This window comes from Aquarana catesbeiana, linkage group LG01 (genome assembly GCF_042186555.1).
Source record: "Aquarana catesbeiana isolate 2022-GZ linkage group LG01, ASM4218655v1, whole genome shotgun sequence".
NCBI lineage: Eukaryota > Metazoa > Chordata > Amphibia > Anura > Ranidae > Aquarana > Aquarana catesbeiana.
This window is the reverse complement of record NC_133324.1, coordinates 142791367-142807230: the sequence shown is the minus strand read 5'-3', so window position 1 is coordinate 142807230 and position 15864 is coordinate 142791367. Positions and strand designations below refer to the sequence as shown.

The following is a 15864-nucleotide window of genomic DNA, read 5'->3' as shown; positions in this document are numbered from 1 at the left end:
AACGAAAAAAAACATTAGTGTTGTATCCTAGAACATGACACTATTATATTCACCAATAGAATTATAATAATCATGACTGCTATTCAGGATTTTAAAGGGTGTTAACATCAATCAGCCATTTACTTTCTTTGTTTCAAATAATCCTAGATTTTAACAAAACTAACAATTTCAACTAGGATGTTATTTTTTCAACATGATTAGACATTTCTCAGATGTTCAGCACTGTCCTGCTTTTAACAGACACAAGCTTTTTTAAGGGGGGGGGTTAAGGGGGAATCTCCCTCTCTTAAGGGATCGTCTCATTCAAGCAGACTCTCACAAATACAGTCTACAGCTGCAGCTCTTTTTTTCACAAAATGCTGGACTATTGTCCATTGTCCGGGGGAGGGGGGGAATGCTGCAGACTAGCCATTCCTGCTAACTCTTCAGTTACACATACAAAAGACTCACTTTTCTCAAAGCGTTTGCCTAAGTTTCATTACTTGAATATTCTAATGTTAAACATACTTAAACATCAGTAGCCAAATACATTTTTACATATCATCCATACAAGCAACTTTTCCTCACCAAAAGCTAGCTAAACAACCAACAAAAGAGCTCAACATTTAAACTCAACACATATATTACTGCAGTAATCACAATCTAAGCATCAACACAGGTCATATTTTTCCTTTTCCTACCTGTTTTCTGCTCATTGTTTTCAAACCTTAAAGAACAATTATGTGAGCACCAGCGAAAGGGCCACTCGTCCACCTAACACGGTTATCAGCTCATCTGTTCTATATCTTTAAAAATCTAAAGCTTGCCGGGGGCTCGCTAAGCACACAATGAGTGGAAACATTCGACCATCTACCCCCGTTTTGTCTCAATGCCTGCAAAAATATCCATCCTAATATAGATGCAGCTTTCTGTTCCGATTTTGAATATCGAAACAAGTCAAGATTCAGGAGACAGTGGCGGGGGTCTTCCACTTTAAATGCATCCTGATACTTGATCTATTCACGAGCCAGAGTAGACCAGTGTCTAGAATCTGCCCACTCAGAGATGGGGCTCTTTCAACTGTCTCCCCCCTTCGCTTTTTTTATCCAGTTAAACATATCTGCCACTAACTGCCACCAAAGCAAAGCTAGCAACAAACCTCCCATCACAGTGCACACTAATAATACAGTTTCCCAATTGTCAAAAAACATTACAATTCACAACAGTATTACTAGGATTAATCACTGCACTTCAAACAAGCACTGAAAGGGTTAAATATCCTGCTCACAGCGCCATTATGTAACAAGGGGTTACATTCTGTGTTACATTTATTCATAGATTCATTTATATATTTACCCTTTCAGATATGTGGTCAGTAAATGCAATGATTAAAACACACAAAACAAAGAATGTAATAAAAGAGATTTACTTAGCTTCGATTAAAGATGTATTACAGATGTTACAATACAGGATAAATTCAGCATTCAATCCAGGGAACCCCTCAACTTCTTAATATTCAGATAGTTCTGGAAGCCGACAGCCTGTTCAAGATCTAGGACCTCTTACGCCCTCAGCGAAGTTCACCGGCCTGCTCTATTGTCTGACCTTTTAAAGGCTAGATGGAAGGTGCGAAAAAGCTGGTTTTATCTGGGACTAACAAAGCCTATCCGAAGACAATGTGACCATCTGTGAATGACCGTCTGTGAGCTCAGAAACATACATTATACATATATAGGAATATATATATATATATATATATATATATATATATATATATATATATATATATAGGAATATATATATATATATATAGGAATATATATATATATATATAAGCAATCACCTTAAAACTATTACTAAGTTTCTTGTAATTCAATAACTAAAGTTATATATGAATATAGACCCATACTACACCCCCTCTTACACTCTACTCACATAGGCACCGCATCTGTTTCAGACCATGCACCTGTGTCAATGACGTTGACTATGTCTTCCTTGCCACGACATACTAATAACTGGAAACTTAATGACTCCCTTCTTTCTAATGAAGCCGAGATTTCCATGTTAGCCTCTCATTTATCGCACTACTTCAAGGAAAACAAATCCTCTGACACTTCTCCCTCCATTGTTTGGGAAGCTCATAAGGCTACTATTAGGGGCCGTCTCATTGAGCTAAGTGCGAGGAAAAAAAGGGAACACAGGCAACAAATTGACCAGGTACTACAACAGATAGCGGTTCTTGAAAAACAACATAAACTATCTCTGCATATTAAGCACCTCCAATCCCTCACACTTAAACAAGAGGAATTGAAGTCTCTTCTTAATTTAGACACCAGGAGAAGATTTCAACGCCTCTCACAGAAATTTTATGAGTGGGGGAACAAACCAAGTAAATTATTAGCTAGATCATTGAAGATCAAACAATCGCAGTCATTTATCCCCAAAATCAAACGGGAGAGCTGGCCCATGCAACTCCAGACATTGCTAAGGCCTTTAAAGAGTATTATGCTGACCTTTATAATGTTAAAAACGACTTACCCTCGCATGCTCTCCTACTTGAAAGAAGCAAATCTTCCTAAATTGCCCATATCTGTTCTTAAAGAAATGGAGGAGGATTTCTCGGTTGAGGAATTTCAAGCAGCATTGAAATCTTCCCCAACTGGTAAAGCTCCTGGACCTGACGGGTTCACTGTATTGTATTATAAAACATTCAGCGATATTTTGCTCCCCCGCCTTGCTGCTTATGCAAATTCTGTCTCTCAGTCTTCAGGTCTACGCCCAGAATCCCTCTCAACTCATATCACTGTCATTCCTAAACCTGATAAGGACCCCACCCTATGTAATAGTTTTAGACACATATCATTAATAAATGTTGACATTAAATTATTTGCAAAAGTAATGGCGAATCGCCTGCTCCCCCTATTACCTAGATGGATTTCGGCAGACCAGTCTGGTTTCATACCCAATAGAGAAGCAAAAGATAATTCCCCCGCGTAATCTCCCTAATTCAGTATGTTCAGAGATGCGCCCAGCCCACCCTACTGGGAATATCTTAAAATGACCTTACGACATTTTGGCTTAGGACCTAAAATGTTCCATCGCATCTCTTCCCTCTACTCTAACCCCTCTGCACAAATTAGAATTAATGGAACATTAAGTGATCCCTTTGTTTTACATAATGGAACCAGACAGGGCTGCCCCCTTTCCCCTCTCCTCATTGCCATCATTTTAGAACCCTTCTTAGCTACAATTAGGCACAATGCTAACATCAAATGCATACAAATAGGTAACAGATCCCATAAATACGCGGCTTATGCCGATGATGTACTATTTTTTATTCAACAACCACGTATCTCGATTCCCAACTTAATGTCTGCTTTTTCTACATTTCACTCAATCTCTAACTTCAAAATAAATTTATCCAAATCCGAAATTCTAAACATTAATATCTCCAAGACCGAGGCACTCTCCCTCAAACCCCTTTTTCCCTTTAAATGGGAACCGAAATATATGAAGTATTTAGGTATTTATCTTACTTCTAATCTCCAATCTCTCTTTCGCTATAACTATATCCCCTTGCTAAATAAGATTAGAGACGACCTGCGAAAATGGTCCAGCCTATCACACACGTGGTTGGGGAAAGTAAGTATCATTAAAATGAATATATTGCCTCGCATCCTTTTTCTCTTTCAAATGCTCCCACTAGGTGTACCAGTGGGGTTCTTCACTATTTTACAATCCATGATTTCCCGATTTATTTGGAAGAACAGTCATCCCAGAATATCCAGAGGGCTATTGTTTTGCTCCAAATGCTCGGGAGGATTAGCACTTCCTAATTTTAAAGTATACTATCAAGCTGTTGTTCTGACCAGAGTGGCTGAATGGAAATATGCTCTTAAATCGAAATTATGGGTACAAATTGAATATTTTTTAAGCGGCATGGATCTCTCAATAGCCCCTTGGATACCCCGTTCCTATAGAAAATTTGCTCGTACTACCTCAGCTCTTACTATATCCTCTTTAGACATATGGGACTCCATACACAAAAAAATTTCGTGGAATTATGATTCCCCCCTATTACCCCTCCTCAATCATAGATATTTCCCTCCGGGTCTACTTGACCCAGGCTTTAAATCATGGAAATCGGGAGAACCTCTCTTATTACATCACGTCCTCCAAGGCAATGTACTTAAACCGCTACGTATGATCCTGGCTCCTAAATCGGCCACTTTTTTAGATAAATGGAGATATCACCAATTACAACATTTTTTAAGGTCTCTTCCTAACCCGCTTAGAGGTATAAATGATTTAAATAATATAGAAGTAATATTCTATCCGAAAGATCCCCCTACACATGGTATTTCTTTATTCTACAGAGCTCTTATTACTCTTCATGATACTGGATTTCCATCCTTCCTAGCCAAATGGGAGACTGATTTAGATTCCTCTCTCACTGACGGCCAAAAGGACAAGATCCTACAATTAGCTCATACTTCATCCCTTGCCTCCAGAATTGGACACTGAATAATGTTGGGTTATTTCCAGATACAGATAAGGGTCCCCAATCCCTAATATTAAATCGCAAACAATGTGTTAGGAGAGAGCCTAGGCTGCCTCGTAAAGGATGGGATTTTTACAGGAGACCATTTTATCTGTATAGCAAGGCAAGCACAAACTCAAAAAATATGGTAAAAATTACATTTTATTGAATACACAAAACACATAGTATCTGATATGATAAAATCACAGGCTACATAGAGTACATTGTTAGTACTTGATACTAAAATTGCTGTTACGCAAGATGCTGGAGAGATGCTAGAGTATGCGGAAGGCCAACATGTTTCGCAGTTTCCTGCTTCTTCAAGGGCGTCGCCTGCATCAGTAGGTGTCTCTAGATTACATAAATTCACATTAGGAGCCATAGTTTCTACAGTACACAACCCAAATACATTTTCTTTGGCTAATAAAGGTGCTTACCCAATCGCAATTAACAGTGCCTAAGATAAGGCGTGCACAGCGATACTCAGATCAAGGGCCCAGTGGGTTATCAGCCAATCGCGATCATTACCCCAGGGTAGTCAGAGCCTAAGGAGTTGGATAGTGGGGTGTCGGATCACGTAATGGCCAACCAGTCAGATAGGTATGTCCTGTATAAAAATATATTTTTAACTGCTATTGCACTGGGATAAAGCTTAGTTAACATTATTAATAGTCTTTATGTATTAGGTCCCTCTAGCTTTCATTATCAATTCATATTACATAATGCTAATGTAGGTTATACTACTGACCACATCAAACCACCCTCAATGCCAGTTGGAAGTACAGAAAAAAGGTGGATTTTATTTAGTTATATTTATTGTCTAATTTAGTTAAATATAAGCAAAGATATATTATATTATATTATTCTTGGTGCTAGAGTGTCAGCCAGCTGTGATAGACATCTGATACAAACCTGACACCAACAGAAAAGTTCAACCATCTGGTCAATAATGGCAGGTAAAGCTTTACTTATACATTCTGGTATAGATTTCTCATAGTGAATTAATTAAAGTAGTATAAAGACTTCTGTCTAAACAACCTAGTAGAAAAGCTGGGTGAAGTATGCAGTCTCAGTATATGGATAAAGATACCTATATTGAAATGTGTAACAAGATTCTGAGCAACCAGGAATGGTACCAACGGGTCCCATCTGATAAACTTATTGAAGCCAGAGCCCAATACAAAGCAATCATCACCCAGGCACATCAGCAGGCCCTCGTGGCCAGTATATCGTGGCAAAATTTTTTTTCCTATAGTAAAAAGGCAAGGGGAATATCTATCTAGCATTTACCTCAAACAGGTCCTGATATAACACGGCTTAGTAGCCGGGAGCCTCCGAGCGTTGTCCGCTATGTGTGCTGCCGTGATAGGTGGCTAGGGAGACACTGGTCACGTCTCCTTAAGTCTACGTGATCCCTCCGGAAGCAGAGGGTCAGCTGACCCCTGACTTTGCTTCCGGAGCGGGAGCCCCTGCATTGCGCACGCGCGAGACGGACGAAATTGGCCGTCATCGCGCCGACGCACACCACGCACTGGATCGTGCGAGGGAAGGGAGGAAGGGAGATGGAATGACCCTAACCTCCCACCAGGGGCGCCCGAACACCACCACTCGTCTCCTGATCGCCGCCGGCTGAGTCCCTGAGCCCCCAATGTGAGATGCCGAGCACGTCCATCAGCACCGATTGCTGTAACGAACCTAAAGGGTTATTCAATACATCAATTTATACATAAAGAGAAATAAAATATATATATATATTTTTTTGCCCTAGAACAATAACAAAGAATGTAGAAAAAACACAAACAACCATAGGCTATCTATTGAGTTAGTCATTATGAGTTACAACCAACACATAAATCTCTTGGTGGTGCTGCATAATCACAAAATAATAACAAAAAGATAATATCCGTGAGAAAAGAAGGAGGAGAGAAAAGAAAAAAAAAACAAAAAAGGAAAAAGAAGATAGGGAACAGGGAATGCAAGGAGAGGGAGCAACGGGGAGACCAACAGATATTGTGGGGAGATTCTGACCCTAATCAGGATCTTGTCCCCCCTATAACATCTAGTGAACTATATATATTGAAATAGATTCATAGAGACATACCAATCAGACAGGCAATATTATGCTAGTCAAGTTAGATGTATAAATTGGGTCTGCATTATATACGTGGAAAGGAGAGTAGAAACCCTTTACTTGATCGGTGTACCATCAAATGTGAGGTACGGGAAGATCCAACCGATGTTGTCAGTTTCGTGTTGTTAGTTTATAAGAATGGTTTGAATGACAAAGCAGTGTTCAATCCCGGTGGGTAAGTAGCTCTTTGACTAAAGATCCATCTAGCCTCGTGCTGGAGGATTCTTTTATCAAAGTCACCTCCTCTATCGGATTCTGGTATCACCTCCAATGCAAAAAATGATATATATGTAGGATCATAACTATGATTTAATCCGACATGCTTACAGATTGGGGTATATAGTAATCCCGCATCAAGGTAATAGAGGTGATCCTGAATCCGTTTTGCAAACGGGCGTTTCGTCTTGCCAATATAAAATGTGCCACATAGGCACATTGCAAGGTAGACTATCCCAATGGTACTACAATCCGCATATGTTTTTGATTTGTGGTACCCTCCTCTCGGTAATGGACAACCAGTGCCCTCTCTGATCCAAGGGCATTGATCGCAACCACCACATTTGAATGTCCCCTTTCCACCCGCCGCTCCAAGAAGGGGAGCAGCGGGTGCAAAGTGACTGTGTACCAGACGGTCCCTAATTGATCGGGATCTCCTATAGGTGATTTCTGGTCTGTTTGCCACATATTTAGATACGATTGGGTCCTCTGATAGGAAATGCCAGTTGTTCTCCATAAGTTGCCAGAAAATATTCTGATGTGCACTAAAAGTAGTGACAAATTTAGTAGTCAGTTTGGTTTCTGGTCTCTGCGTTCTAAAAATTAGCGACTCGCGTGTTTGTGTTTTAGCCCTTTGAAATGCTTGTTTGAGCCCCTTCTTACTATATCCTCTGGTGATAAGTCGTTCATACAGTGCTTTAGCTTCTTGGTAAAAATCCTCATCTCTAGCACAGTTTCTGCGTAGTCTTAAATATTGACTGTACGGTATGCTTCGTACTAAGGGTCGAGGATGTGCACTGGAGTAGTGTAGAATAGTATTCCCCGCTGTTTCTTTCCTATACAGGTTGCTATAAATGGAACCGTCACTCCTAAGAAAAAGACGTAGATCCAAAAAGGCAATGCTTTTGGTATCTGATTGGATTGTGAATTTGAGATTAAAGTTGTTGTTTGATATAAAAATCATGAATTCGACAGTTCCAGAGCAGATCCTGTCCAGACGAGCAGCACGTCATCGATAAACCTTCGCCACAATAAAATGTGGCGAAGGTGTATCACGGCGCCGTCATCTGAAAACAGCTCCCGCTCCCACCCCCCCAGGTACAGGTTGGCATATGATGGGGCACAAGAAGTCCCCATCGCTACCCCCTGTACCTGGAGGTAGGTGGAGCCGTTAAACAGGAACATATTAGTGGTAAGAATATGTTCAAGAAGTGTCTTAATAAATTGGCATAGTTTCCAATCATTCCGATCTTGTTCCCTGAGGAATGTTGCAATAGTTGCCACACTTTTATTGTGTGGAATACTGGAATATAATGCTTCAATATCTATGGCAGCTAGGATGGTTCCAGGAGGCACTGTAAGTCCTTCGATCACTTTTAAGAGATCTAGGGTATCCTTTAGATATGAAGGCAATGCCATCTCGTGCGGGCGTAGGTGGCTATCAACATATCTACTGGCGGTTTCTGTGTGACTACCGATCCCAGACACTATAGGTCGTCCTGGTGGATTTTGTAAGCTTTTGTGTACCTTTGGGATGGAGTAGAAGGTGGGTGTAGTAGGGCATTTCACGTCCAGGTACTCCAGCAGGTCCCTATCAATAAGGGCCTGCTGATGTGCCTGGGTGATGATTGCTTTGTATTGGGCTCTGGCTTCAATAAGTTTATCAGATGGGACCCGTTGGTACCATTCCTGGTTGCTCAGAATCTTGTTACACATTTCAATATAGGTATCTTTATCCATATACTGAGACTGCATACTTCACCCAGCTTTTCTACTAGGTTGTTTAGACAGAAGTCTTTACACTACTTTAATTAATTCAGTATGAGAAATCTATACCAGAATGTATAAGTAAAGCTTTACCTGCCATTATTGACCAGATGGTTGAACTTTTCTGTTGGTGTCAGATTTGTATCAGATGTCTATCACAGCTGGCTGACACTCTAGCACCAAGAATAATATAATATAATATATCTTTGCTTATATTTAAATAAATTAGACAATAAATATAACTAAATAAAATCCACCTTTTTTCTGTACTTCCAACTGGCATTGAGGGTGGTTTGATGTGGTCAGTAGTATAACCTACATTAGCATTATGTAATATGAATTGATAATGAAAGCTAGAGGGACCTAATACAAAGACTATTAATAATGTTAACTAAGCTTTATCCCAGTGCAATAGCAGTTAAAAATATATTTTTATACAGGACATACCTATCTGACAGGTTGGCCATTACGTGATCCGACACCTCACTATCCAACTCCTTAGGCTCTGACTACCCTGGGGTAATGATCGCGATTGGCTGATAACCCACTGGGCCCTTGATCTGAGTTTGGCTGTGCACGCCTTATCTTAGGCACTGTTAATTGTGATTGGGTAAGCACCTTTTATTAGTCAAAGAAAATGTATTTGGGTTGTGTACTGTAGAAACTATGGCTCCTAATGTGAATTTATGTAATCTAGAGACACCTACTGATGCAGGCGACGCCCTTGAAGAAGCAGGAAACTGCGAAACATGTTGGCCTTCCGCATACTCTAGCATCTCTCCAGCATCTTGCGTAACAGCAATTTTAGTATCAAGTACTAACAATGTACTCTATGTAGCTTGTGATTTTATCATATCAGATACTATGTGTTTTGTGCATTCAATAAAATGTAATTTTTACCATATTTTCTGAGTTTGTGCTTGCCTTGCTATACAGATAAAATGGTCTCCTGTAAAAATCCCATTCTTTACGAGGCAGCCTAGGCTCTCTCCTAACACATTGCTTGCCTCCAGAATGTCAGAGGTCAACTATAAATTACTCACTAGGTTGCATTACACCCCAGTTAGACTGCATCAAATGTTCCCCGTCAGTTTCCCATTGTGCTGGAGGAACTGTGGGAACAAGGCTATTCATGCACACGTGTGGTGGTTTTGCCCACTCATTCGACCATACTGGGATGCCATTCGCGATCTGATTGTACAGATCTCGGATGTCAATATACCTAATGACCCATGGACTGTCCTTTTCCATGCTACGAAAACTCCCGTACATTTATATAAATGTTCAATCATTCCTCATTTACTAAACGCCGCCAAAGCCTTAATTCCCACTGTATGGGGCCAACAAACAACCCCCTCTATAAAGGTTTGGCTACAAATGGTGGATAACATACACCTTATGGAGAGCATTACCCACAATATTAGAGGTACTTCCCAGAAACATTCTCTAACATGGGATCCCTGGATAAAATTTCAGTCCACCTCCTCCTATAAGGACCTCATAACGCAAACCCCTTAAATATGTCACTTTAAAGTAGTCATTTATTGAGTGTCCCTTACACTCCACCCTTTTTAAATTTATCGAAGTGCATGCCAGCAACCCTTCTCCCTTCCCCTCTTCTCATTATCCTCTTTTCATACCTTCCTTGTTTTTCTTTCTTTCTCATTTATTCTCTTCTCTATCATTTCACTTTTCCTATTCACTAGTTGCTGTTTTTTTTCATTCTTTAACCTTTTAAACCAAAGCAACGTATTTTCTCAAAATGAGTTTGGATTCAATTGCTCACATAATAGGAATCCATTAACTAGGCGGATATCACTATGTCAGTTAGTAGGTCTCCAGAGACACTTATTGGAGTATTGCCTTCTACCGAACCATTGTATTGTGTGAGTACTGGAAATTATTATTTTGTATATGTGAGAATGTTTCTATTTTGAAATGTTTATATACCTTTGCTTTGTTTTTGTTTAATAAAAAATTATTAAACAAAAAAAAAACTCTATACTCACAAAAAGGTGTGCTTTACCTTGATATGATACATGTCACAAATCAGCTCAAACCTCAAATAAAGGCCATAATGAAGGATGGCTATATATAAGTCATAACTCCACTCAATTACTAATTGAATAATGAAACATATGCTAGGTTTGTGGAACCATGCATTTCCCGCCGCAGCAGGGATAATGGCCAATGGCGCACAAAATGGCGTCCCCGTGTGATCCCCTCCAGGAAGGAACCAACTCCTCCAGCCACTGCCTCTTAAAGTATATCTAATGCTGATCATGCCAGAAATACAGTGTCCTTTAAACAGCATTGAACTGAATTATCAAACAATGTTATGCATAAACAGCTTAGGCGAACAACATTGCTTCTCCATAGATACTTTGACTAAGCATTGTTACCTTAGGATAGGAAGTGTGTTACTGTCAGGATTAACAGGTGATATAAAGCAAAACAAAACTGAAAAAATAAAATTAAAGCAGTCATCACATTTAGGAACTGGTAAGCAGCTATACAGTATATTACATTTTAATTTTTGGGTTTAGATACACTTTAAACTTAAGCTGGCCCTCATCACAAAGAGAGCAGTGTCAGGAAATCAGGTTATGAGATCTCACCTCTGGAATTCACAAACTATATAAGACGCTATCAGATTCTACACCTATATGAAATATAAGTCTTGAATCAGCTGGCCCAAGAATTATGCTCTAATTGTCCTGTATTAGATTCTTTATATGAAAATCAGAACAACTAATTCCCACATCGATACTAAGAGATCACTCTGCATATCTATGCTACAAGACTTTGAAAGAACACCCTCTTACTCTATAAAAGTAGACTAAAATGTTACTCTTTCAAAAATGTCTAATCAGTTTTCTCCTTGTTTTTACACACTCGCATTCTTATATTACTTATGCTATACAACACCAGTGCTCAGTACCATTTGTATTACACAGACTGAGCCAAGTGACAACTTATTTAAACTTGGTTCATGATTATCTTCCCTCTCCAGCCTCATCAGGATGTGGACAGGAAAGAGCTTCACAACATAGAGAGCTGTAAGTCTGTATTTTAGTACTAAGCTGTTAAACTGTAATGTGTTTTTGTACAAATGTTCCCTATTATATTTATACTTTTTGTATTGCCAGGTTTAAAACCCCCCAAAGCACATTGGCCTGACAAAGCAAGGGAATTAAGACGTTGTCTGACCGATGTCTATAACAATTCTACCTTCAGCAACATGTTACCATTTCCAGAATTCTCTCATATTTCAGTAGATCTGAGGTCACTCTTTGCTGATATCTCCGTACTGTTAAAGGACATTAGAAATCGCCTATTGAGGCAGCTTACATTACCAGATGTCCTGTCAGAGCTGGGGGACATCACTATGATAGAAGGAGAAGCTGGCAGTGGGAAGACGGCACTGCTCAAGAAGATTGCCTTGCTTTGGGCCTCAGGAAAGTGTCCTATACTCAACAGGTTCAACCTTGTGTTTTATATCTCTGTATCCTCCACTCAGAGGCATCAATCCCTGTGTGACATCATATGCCAGCAACTGAAGGGATCCGCTGCATCTCTTACTGAGGAGTCTCTGGGAGAAATTATACAGCAGCTAAAAGAAAAGGTGCTGTTCCTGCTGGATGATTATGGCTTAGTGGGCTCTGCTTCTAGAGCCATAGAAGAACTTATAACAAAGAACCCCTGGAACAGATCGACTCTAGCAGTCACAGTGAGTACCGATGCTTCATGCAAGGTGCGACAATATGCAAAGAACATACTAAGTATTCAGGACTTCCCTCTCTTTAGTTCATCATACATTTTGAAACAGCTTTTCTCCCATGATATAACATTTATGGAAACCTTTGGCTTTTACTTGCTACTACCAGAATCTGCTATGCTCCAGGCAGCTTTAACAACTCCTCTATTTGCTTTTGCTCTTTGTGTTTTTTGGGTACAAAATTTTGCTGATAACAAATCAGAGGACTTTTTCATTTGTACAACTTACTTGATGCACAAAATCTTAAAATACAGCACAGAAAAAGACAAAATAGAAGCTGCAGTGTTGTCATGTGGACAGCTTGCACTTGAAGGTATCTTCCAATCACGCTTTGAATTCACTCAGGAGAATCTAGATAAAGCTGGTGTACAAAGTGAGGATGCTCTTCGGTTTGGTCTATTGAGTAGGTTCACATCACAGAGACTTAAGCCCATCTTCAAATTCTTCCATCCCTTATTTCAGGAGTACTTAGCTGGTAGGAAGATGAATGCACTTCTGCAGTCAGAAGATGTTGCAGAAAATAAAAGTGGCTTATCTTATCTGCAGAAAATTAATACTTTCTTAAGTGTCCAAAATCGCTATCATTCTTTCTTGAAGAACTCATGCATGTATTCTCCTAAAACAGCTACATCCGTCATCTCTCATCTTTTCAGCTTGATGAGTAATCCAAAGGCATTTGCAAATGAAGGGGCTACAAATGTCCATTCTCTTCTAAATTTGGGCATTATGGATTCTCTTCTTAGCGTCATTAAGCCAGAGCTTTCCCAGCATTTTGTAATCAGGATGTTGCTTGAGTTTGCTATTGACATAGCCAATAAGAGTAAATATTTGGATGACTGTGCTCCCATTATTTTGCATTTTATCAAAGACAAAGACATTGTAATATGGGAACGAGACTTTTGGCTGCTGAAATTCCTGCACAAATATCCTGAAGGACTGATGTTAATGAAGAGTCTGGAGATAAATTTACCTCATGATATGAACAATGCAATCCCTGCGTTCTGGAATTCAGAAGGATTTAAATCTATTTGGACTGTGCCAACAGTTGAGGAAGACTATTCCAATGCATTCCGGCATACTTCAGACTTTCTGACTAAGCCAGAGTTTAAATATATTAACAGTTTAAAGGTTCCCGATCTGTCCAAGCTTGGTTTTGACCCTGTTCAACACAAAATTTCTGTGCTAAGAATTAAAGTTGTGGGTGGTGACATGGAGGATGAAAACAGACTAGGTAACATTATGGTCTTCTGCAATCTAGCTAATCGCATTGAATTAGACGTATCTAACTGCACAGGATTTCTGAATTTCATCTGGCCTGTTATTGACCTGTACAAGGCTTCCATTGTGAAATTAAGTCTAAAGGCTACAGAGCTTTCCAGAGAGGGAGAAGAACTATTTACACATCTGACTTCACTGGAAATCCTGCAAATAAATGAAATGCCACCACCAGGTAAACAGCAAAGTATATACTTAGATCACGGATATAAAGTAAGCAATTCAACATTATCAAAGCCTTTGATGCTAAACTAATGTCAAAATAATAATAATAATGATAGTAATAATTATGATATAAGATAGCTTGGCCACATCTAACTATAAACAAAGTAAGGTTGGCTTTTTTCTTAAAGTCACAATGTGGTCTCTACAGATCACTAGCACCAGTAAGGAAACTGTGCGTGAAACCTTTAACCTTTAGTTCTCCAAACACATAATCTCTAATCTATAAGCAAAACTTTTTTTTTCATTTTGGATAGATCAATGGAGAGTTATAACTTTTTTTTTTCGCCATCTGTGTCCCATTGCAGAGATTTCCCTTCACTTCCTGTCCCATAGCCAAGCAGGAAGTGAGAGGACATTCCTGCAAATTAAGGGATTCTTGGGGACCCCCATGTCACCAGAACTAGGGCCCCGATTGTAAGATTTCCCCTCTATTACTTTTCTCGGGGAAACCCCAAATTTTGGATTTTCTTTTACTTTCATTTTTCAATTATAATGGAAAAAATAGAGAGGGTGAAGCTCCTTAACAGGAGTGCAGATGGCAATAAAAACTGACAGGTGTTCTAATCACTCTATTCAAAACGAAAATAAATAAATGTGCCTTTAGTTATACTTTAAATCATAATCTTGACCATTCTCCACTGCTATCAGGGGCATCTTAATAACATCATGGGCCCCTGGGCAAAGTAATTCACTGGGGCCCCAATCCCAGCTGGCCGTCCTCTCTTACTCATCCCATGTAATCGGAGCAGTACACATCCTGGCCATGCAAACAGCAGCAGTAGTAAGATGCTCCGTCTTGGGGGTTCTTCCTTAAACCCTGCAAAGCGCCAGAAACTGCGAGAGGAAAGTAGCTGGGAGAGATGTCATTCCGATTGTACATTTAGCCAGTGACAGGCTGCTGCTGTCCCTGCAGCTCAGATTCTGGGACACTGTCGGGAACATGACCATCCTGGGACAGCTCAGTAAAAAGTGGGATTTTCCCGGCAAATCCGGAACAATTTGCAAGTATGATGTAATGCAAGATTATCATGGTGCCCCAATGCACCTGGAGCCCCTGGGCAGTGCTCAGGGGTGCCCATGCGTTAAGATAGCCCTGACTGCATTAACAGCAGTGGAGGGAAGCAGATGGTTAGAATGGTATATTCTGCATTGTGTGGCTTAGGTGTCTGAACTAGGAAACTGCCGTGACAAATTCTTTGCAGTAAAGTAATTTACACAATTTAACTGTGTTTAGCTCTGTTGATTGACAGATAGAGACGTTGTAGCCTGCTAGAAGATTATAATTACAACCAAAGTTTGAAGCTTTATTACATCCGAGGTAAAACTATCCCTGCAAAGCCAACAGTACCTTTGGGGACCTGGGTAAGGATTGCACACACACACATCAACATAGTGTTAACAGGACTCCTGAAACCTGTGGCCAGTTGCATACCTTGCATGGTTTACTATAAAAACAATATTTTTTTTTGTTCCTTTTGGTCACTTAGATGTAGCTCTTGATTTGGTCACTGTAGCTCTTGGTTTTATCTTCTACAGAGTACATCCTTTCAAACATTCACAATTTTAAAGAGCTGAAGGAACTAGAGGTGGAATGCCCAACTGGTAAATGGGACATCATTGGGGTTTTGCCAGAGGAGTTTAAAAGCCTTCAAAGAATTGAAAAACTTGTATTCAAGAATGAGAGTATGGAAACACAGTGTGAACAACTGGGTGTGTAAAATGTCATGATTATTTTATTCTCCTATATCTCCTATTGACAGTATATGTATTATAGCTCCTGGTGTCTGATAATAAGAATAAGAATAATCACAGCATAAAGTGCCACTAAATGCATTGAACAACCTTTCTCAACCACAGCTACCTGGAGCCTTAAAATTGTTCCAAACGTAGCGGAAGAGTCACCTCTCATCTGAAGGTCCCAGGCCTCAGGGCCTGGCACAAGTGGAGCCTCTC

The 15864-nt window shown here is 39.8% G+C and overlaps 1 protein-coding gene across 6 annotated transcripts in view; it reads left to right on the top strand.

Annotated features, from left to right (window-relative positions):
• The window catches only part of LOC141135138 (baculoviral IAP repeat-containing protein 1e-like), a 116087-nt gene that overhangs the window by 86835 nt on the left and 13388 nt on the right, over positions 1–15864 (top strand). For 4 of the 6 annotated variants that reach the window (XM_073624406.1, XM_073624405.1, XM_073624404.1 and 1 more), the window contains 3 exons: positions 11647–11692; positions 11783–13861; positions 15448–15621. In XM_073624406.1, the coding sequence (XP_073480507.1) occupies positions 11647–11692; positions 11783–13861; positions 15448–15621 (2299 nt within the window). The remainder of the gene's footprint in view (positions 1–11646; positions 11693–11782; positions 13862–15447; positions 15622–15864) is intronic. The other 2 variants (XM_073624409.1, XM_073624407.1) reach the window with 2 other exon arrangements.